The 7,854-nt window shown below is 38.9% G+C and overlaps 1 protein-coding gene across 1 annotated transcript in view; it reads left to right on the forward strand.

The window, feature by feature from the left end:
* Window positions 1-5,537, forward strand: part of LOC122362951 (cyclic nucleotide-gated cation channel beta-1-like) — a 9,944-nt gene extending 4,407 nt beyond the window's left edge. The window contains exons 13-19 of the mRNA XM_043264766.1: window positions 190-349; window positions 430-527; window positions 1,379-1,462; window positions 1,651-1,769; window positions 2,502-2,648; window positions 3,127-3,301; window positions 4,216-5,537. Coding sequence (XP_043120701.1) covers window positions 190-349; window positions 430-527; window positions 1,379-1,462; window positions 1,651-1,769; window positions 2,502-2,648; window positions 3,127-3,301; window positions 4,216-4,458 — 1,026 coding nt within the window. The 3' untranslated portion in view covers window positions 4,459-5,537. The remainder of the gene's footprint in view (window positions 1-189; window positions 350-429; window positions 528-1,378; window positions 1,463-1,650; window positions 1,770-2,501; window positions 2,649-3,126; window positions 3,302-4,215) is intronic.
* Window positions 5,538-7,854: the final 2,317 nt, after the last annotated feature.

A 7,854-nucleotide genomic window follows, 5' to 3' on the forward strand; every position in this document is an offset into this window, starting at 1 on the left:
ATATTAAAATTAAATATCTTAATGCAAATTATAATTTCTTATTTTTGTCTAGTTTTTAAACTGGAATACGCTTTGGCCACTGATTTATATATTTTATGCCGCTTGAAAATAATCAAATCCTAAAACTCTATGCATTGTAAAGTCTTGTCTCCCTCTGAGCTGTGTGTGTGTGTGTGTGTGTACTCTTAGATGAGAGATGTATTTGGAGCTGCTACTGCAGGTGAGGCCTATTACAGACACTGTGTGGACAGCACCGTCAAATACATGAGCTCCTACAGGATCCCCCGCGAGGTCCAGAACCGCGTCAAGGTCTGGTACGACTACACCTGGAAGTCGCAAGGCATGCTGGGTAAGCAGAATTCCAACGCACTAGATGTTTGCATACGAAGCGCGCGTCTTGGCCGTGTTTCACGATGTGTTTGTTTTCAGATGAACAGGAGTTACTCATACAGCTGCCAGATAAGATGCGTCTGGACATCGCTGCAGATGTCAACTACAGCATTGTCAGTAAAGTGGCGCTCTTTCAGGTGATCGTCTGTTATTTCGCTCTTTTCTTGTTTTCAAGAGCGCACAGAATATCCCCAGAGCGGTATCTGTCCTGTCAATGAAAAGTGCATAAACAGCAAAAAATTTAAATGCTGTATTTCAGGTCAAATTTCACTAGATTTAGGATCGATGTTATGATATTGTTTAGCATATTCATTTACCCAACCAGTTACATAGCTCACAAAGGCAACTAAAATATAACACAGACATTTCATTGAACTATCTGAAATCTGTTCATTTTAAATTGAGACACCTACAACAAGAAATATGCTCAAGTACAAGTTAAACACAAATATAATAAATATATGTTGTTTTTTATGTGTTCATATTTATGAGATCATATCATATTAGTCATTTAATGAATGTATTTATCAATATGAAAAAAAAATGGTATCATCATGTTACAGCCAAATGTAATAATTTTTCTCTAAATATACTTATGGTTTCGTTAAAAACGTACGCTGTGTTTAAAATCAATAATAATAAAAATACCTATTACAAATTAAAAGGAAAAAAAAATTTTTTAAGTCCATACAGTTTAAAAAAATGTTTAAAAAAACAACCTTTGCAAGTACTTTATCATGTTTATCACAAATAATGTAACTGTAAAATTTGTGTTCTTCCATTATTTAAAAAAAAACATTTTTTTTATTAATGTTAAAAGAGTTATTGTTGTCTAAACATCTGTAATATACAAAGATATCACTTCTCGTTGTTCCAAATGGATTAACTTTTTAGTTTCTCTGTGAATATCCTGTTAAAAATGTGACACTATAATACTGTAATAAGTTGCGAAAGCCGCTGAGACGTCTTTGCCTCTTGTTCGTTCCAGGGCTGTGACAGACAGATGATATTTGACATGCTAAAGAGGCTGAAATCTGTGGTCTACCTTCCTGGAGACTTTGTTTGCAAAAAAGTGAGCAATGTATCATTTGCCGTTCGTTACTGTGCACGCGTTGCTGCTGCAACCTCTAGCAGATCATCTCAGTATATGTCCGATATAGGTTGTCTCGGTAAAGGTCGCATCAGACAGCCACCATGAAAGAGCCTTTTATCTGTTAGCGTTTTGAACTGACTCTTGTCCCGCTCGGCTGTGCCGGTCAGGGTGAGATCGGCAGAGAGATGTACATCATCAAAGCTGGAGAGGTGCAGGTGGTTGGAGGGCCTGATGGGACGACGGTGTTTGTGACTCTGAGAGCTGGCTCTGTGTTTGGGGAAATCAGGTGAGTGATAAACACCGCGGGTGAAGCTTTCGTGCCTCGTGTACTAATCAGGTGAGCTTCAAATATATTATGACTTATAATAATTATTCATGTTTAAAAATGTTTTCATGATTATATTTTTGGGAGAGAAAAAGCTCTTTAATTATTGCTAACTATGAGCTCAGATACCCAAAAAGTGCATAAACAATGCCCGCAAGAATCCAAGCTGTTATGAAAGGTGTAGGAGGGCATTGCTATAGAGGTGACGTGTCTGTTTGAAGTACATTGTACAGAATGTGTTTTTGTCCAAAAATGTCCTTTAAATATCAAAATAATCGTTAGTTGCAACACTAATTATGACAGCTGAATAAAACTGTATGAGAGCTAATAGGAAAAGCACTATTTTATTCTTGCAGTATGCAGTATGTTTACTGTATTTTTCTACATAACTAGCATTATCTACTACATTTGCCAAAATATGCTGTTTCCCACAATGCAGTGCAGTTGTTGTAAACATGCACTCGTCCTCACATTGTTCCTGTATAACTGTGTAAACCTGTTTAAGTTGCAAATGAAATCTTAAAAGATGCAATTAAAATATTAAAATGCACATCAAAAACGTGCTCATGCGACTAGCGTTTTAGTGAAACTTCGACCGGTTTCCCGGGAAGTGATGATTTTGTTCTTTTAAATCACGTTTTATGTGTGAAAACCCAAACTCTGACTGTTTTTTGTGTGCGTTGGCTCTATCAGTTTGCTGGCGGTTGGTGGCGGGAACCGGCGAACGGCGAACGTGAAGGCCCACGGTTTTGCTAATCTCTTCATCCTGGATAAGAAGGACCTGGCAGAGATCTTAGTGCACTACCCCGAATCCCAGAAGCTGCTGCGCAAGAAGGCCAAGTGAGAGGGATCGGAGCTTGAACCTCAACCAAGAGCCCCAACAGTCCTCACTCACACACACACACACACACACTTCATCCAGCGCAGTGGTCTGAGCCATTTACTGCTCTGTATCACACTCACAGATCTCTATAGATTAGGCATGTTTGCTAAACATTGCATTCTCTGTCTTTCTCTCCACATCCATCTTTCACCCTACTTTTTCATTAATTCGAGGAGAAACTTAGGAGATTAGTGTTTGATTTTATTAAAAACTGAAGAAGGTAAATGTGGTCATATGAGTCGCATGATGTATTCACCCGTGAGATCAATTTATGTGTGTGTGTGGTGAATGATGTTATGTAAATGCTTGAGATCGTGTCATCTGATGTCACCTCAAACCCTACTGAGGGCCGCTTCCTGTTAGGGTCTCAGCGACGCACATGCTAGCTTACAACTCAACTTCCTGTCATCCTAATGAGTTTGCCTTCTTCCATAGGAAAATGTTGACCAAAGATAAGAAGCCGGCAGATGAGAAGGGCCAGGCTAAAGATACGGGTGAGGTCATCCCGCAGAGGCCAGAGACGCCCAAATTATACAAGGCTGCGCTGGAGGTTGGCACAGGAGAGACTTTTGCCAGGCTGAAGGAGTCGTATAAGGGAGCAACTCTAGAGGTATTTATATCCCCTGGAGCGATGCTTTAGGCTAAAAACACATTTTGAAAACAAAGACTGAAGAATTAGTGCCTTGAGATGAAATCAACAATTAGATTTCGTCAAAAATGTCTTAATTTGTGTTAAGTTGTGTTGTGATGAATGAAGGTCTTACAGGTTTGGAACAACATGAGGGCGAGTAAGTATGAGGGCGTGTTGTTATTTATGTCCGACAACGGTTTAACCAATCATTGTTGATTTAACCACGGTTAGCAACATGTTCTTCAAACATTTGATTCACCTTGACAATAACTGGCTTGAAGAATTCAAAATGAGGACAATTATGATTACGATTACGATTATTATGATGTTTGCGGGTCAAATTGACAGTTTACCAAAATCAAATTACGAAAGATTGTAAATAGCAAACAGATCAAAACAGTATTGTTTTACAAAAAAGCTGTGGCTTTACAAATACACAAAATAAATAAATCATAAAATAAAAAATATGCACATTTTTTTATTGTATTTAATTTTTTTGTGTTATTTCATGTTTGGGATTTTGGAAATTGATCATTGCTTGTCCTTAATTAGACGTTTAGGCTCATTTTGAGCACAAATCGTGTGCCTTCTGCCAATGTATTGTAGAAGTGTTGTTGTGTGTGCTGTTTAGTTTAGACGTGTGCGTGGAAATTATTGCGACACCAAAACTTTCAGGAACTGTGTGCAAAACACTCCCACACCCTGTTCAGGACCTGTGCAAGCGGTATTACTTTCATTTAACGTGAACAGTGTGTATGCGACTACCTTTACGTCGATAAAAGAATCGCTTTTGATAACCGATGATAACAACGCTCTGATCTTGTGTAGGTAAAGTTGACTTCTTATGACCCGACTTCTTATGTCTGTCCTGTCTTTCTCTTTCTCTCTCTCAGCCGTCCACTCCCGTCTCCGGAAGGACCTCCACAGCTCCAGTGCCCCCTCCGTCCCCAATGCACCGCCGTTCGCCCATTCCCCGGCCTCGTGTCCCGGACGAAGATGACATGGTATCGGAGACCACCGACAGCACCATGATCATCCGCATGACTCCCCGTGTTGAGGGAGAGGAGATCCTCTCCGTGGAAGTCAGTCCCGGAGAGGGAGCGGAGCCAGAAGAGCAGAGCAAAACTGAAGACTAGAGAGAGAAAGGATGAGGGCACGGACAAAGACCAGAGTAGGGATAGGGTAGATAGCCTGAAGAACGGCACGATGCATACAACCCTCGTCATGCTTTCTGTAGTAGCATGCTGGTGAAAGTCCTACACATGCTTTTCAACCAGGTCAAGTCAAGACTCTTTGGAGAATTTATAGGCATCTTTTCAGAAAAGAAACATACTATAAGTTCCTGAGAGAACTCTTAAGCTTCCATTGGTTCTTCTAGTAAGTTCATCGTAATCAGAGTTTTTAAGGCATTTGACGCAAGATGATGCACAATATCTGAAGGACCTACATTTGACTAGAAGTTCTCAAAATATTACATTTTTACAGTGGCGCTTTACAGTGTCTAAGGGTGTGTTTACACTTATAGTAAGGTTTTCTTTTGGACTGGTTCAAAAAGTAAATGTACATTTAACCCTGGATTGCTTAGCGTTCACATTGTCTGCATTGCTTTCGTATTTTTCACCAAAGATTTTTGGGAAGTGGGCAGAGACCTAACTTTTCTTGAGGTCTGAGTCCGCTTGTTTGGTGTGCACCGAGGTTCGAGTATCAACATTCATAAACATGCCCTAAATCTTATTTGAAAGTGAAGTGAGCTTCTGACAGGTATTCCAGAAAGTAGAGTTAACTCACTCTCAAATCTTTCTTCTGGTTAACGGTTCCAATAGCAGAGAGTTCAGTCGACTCTGAGTATGTTCACGGTGAACACACACATACAAGTCTTCTCAATTCGAAAGGCGTGCAACAAAGTACACTGTACTTTTTTTGAATAAATAAATAAATACCTCCTGTATTGCCTAACCTTTCAACACAGTCTCACGACCAATTCGTATGTATTTCACGAGGTGCCATATTTGTAGAATTCGTTCAACCGTAGCGACGGGTAGTTTTTGGGGCGAGGTTAGGTGTAGGCCATTTGTACAAATTCATGCAAAAACTTGTATAAATTTGTACGTGTGAAGTCGTACCAATTCGTACGAATTAACCACCTTGTAAAATATGAACGAACTGCCGTGAGAAATATATTATTTGTTTGATACTAAATTAGTAAATAAAAAAAGCAAAGCTAACACAACTAGAAATAGTAATTAAAAATAATTTTATTTTGCTTCCACGTTCATTTGAAGGTAATATCAAATTTATTTTTTATTGTAGTTTTAAATTATTTCGGAAATGTCTTGTTGAAAATAAAAATAGCTTCATGTTATCGTATTGCTTTACAAAACAATATATGATCATGCATATAATATTGTATAAAAATTGAAACCTCCGTAATAGGAAACATGCTGAACGTTCGAAGATTAACTTGCTACGACTGTTATCTCGGTTTTTGGAACCCGAAAGTTGAGGTTATCTGTTTGCTTATCAATAAACTTACCCGGGTATGTGGCATAACCTGTTTTCTGGAATACCCCCTGAGCCGCAACATTTCCTGAACACTCCGCCATCAGCCATTGGCCAGATAAACGGCTAGCCCCGCCTCTGAGACTGGCGTCTCAGTGTTTACATCTTTAACTAGAATCAACCCGTTGGCTCACCTATAGTTGTCTTTGTATGTTATGCTGGGATAAGTCAAATATACTAACATTGAAAATATTAGATGCATCACCTTGACTTACCTTTAAGGCCTTTGATAGATGTTTAGGACTGAAGGGCCGTTAGGGTCAGCAGAACTCTGTGTAATGGAAAGTAATCTTGACTATTTTCCACAGCGCACGCTGCTCTAATTCCAAGACTGCCTGCTGCTCTGCATGTTATTCCAACATCCTGTCTGTTATTGCCTTAGCGGACTCCCTCTGCACACAACCTTACACACGCACGCATGGTACAACTACATTTCTAGTCAAGCTATACATGTTAAAGGGATAGTTCACCCAAAAATGAAACCGGTTCCAAATCTGACTTTCTTTATTTTTTTTACACCAAATCAGCTTAGATGGGTAAATAATGGCAGAGCATTCATTTTTGTCTAGTTGCTTTAAATACACAAATATACAAAGTAATATTGCATATTGCATATATGCATTGCCAATTTTCATGCTTTATTGGATATAACTGTTACATTTATTTTATATGGCGATTCTAGAAAGCTAGGCCGTGTCAAATTTGTTTCAGAAGACCAAAACACCCCGCTGATATTTCCATGTGCTTTGGTATGTACTACGAGTACCAATCAATTATGAATGATTTTTCAGTGTTTCCAGGTCAGTTCGTGCTGAACCTCTAGTGTGAGCGGGCACCAAAAAAATCTATAAATGGAAGTTACTGCATACTTTTCATTTGCATTTGTTGAGACTCATTCTTTCACGTCTCAAGCAGCCCTTATGAGAGGTTAAAAGAGCGGGCAGGAATTAGGTTGATTGCATGTAATAGCTGTTCTATTTTTGTATACAGAAGTCCTGTGACGGGGCCCACTAACCACTCTTACAGTATAACCTGCTTTTTGGTCTCGGGGGCCGGAAGTCGACCCATAAATATTTTATCCCAGGTGCTGTGGATTTAAACTAGGCCCTGGATGGATGTGGGGGTAAATGCTCCTGGAAATGACTCGTCCAAATAAGACGCGCTCTCAGACGTACGCGCTGTCAGGAAAAGCACAGGAAGAATGAGCAGTTTTTCATTGTTTTTTTTCTTGCTCCAGAAGACCAGAGGCAGGAAATATGTAAAGGCGGGAAAGGAGAGACAATAATGGGTTTGCTAACTGACTGCGACTACACTTTACATTCAGGGCCGGCTGTTAAACGGATAGCTTAGCTAAAAAAGGACAATTCTGTCACCATTTACTTGCACTGTTTTTTTTCCATTGAAGTTAAAAGCGTCCAGCGTTGTTTTAAATAGTTAGACTTTTATTATATGGACAAAAACATTTAAAACGGTTTTGGAACGACACGAGGGTCAGGATTTTTTTTTGTCAGGCAAATTATTTCTTTATGACTTTTCGATTTGTATGTCAGCTAGTGTATCGAATAAGCCGTATGCTATATATGCTGGTTATCTTACAGCTTAAACTAACCTCTGCCATACATCAGGTATGATGATTATGGTTAATCAAGGTTTTTGCTAACGGATTAGCGAAGTGATGAGTCAGCTTTACATAAGATTGCTGTATGAAACATTATCCCAGAGATTTGGTTAATTAAATGTTTATATAACTCTTCGGTGTACATCGAGATGAATGTCTCATTGTTAATGATTTTAATGCTTTACAGTTCAGTTTAAACCTCCGAGAATACTCTTTGAAGTGGAGTAGGCACTTGTGAAAATGAAGATATGTATTATAAGAAGCTATTTTAACACAATAAATAGTTTATTTATTGCCATGTTGTACAATCAGGTCCAACAGTAAAATTATAATGGTTATATATTAAAAGACATGA

Source organism: Puntigrus tetrazona, chromosome 18 (genome assembly GCF_018831695.1).
Source record: "Puntigrus tetrazona isolate hp1 chromosome 18, ASM1883169v1, whole genome shotgun sequence".
NCBI lineage: Eukaryota > Metazoa > Chordata > Actinopteri > Cypriniformes > Cyprinidae > Puntigrus > Puntigrus tetrazona.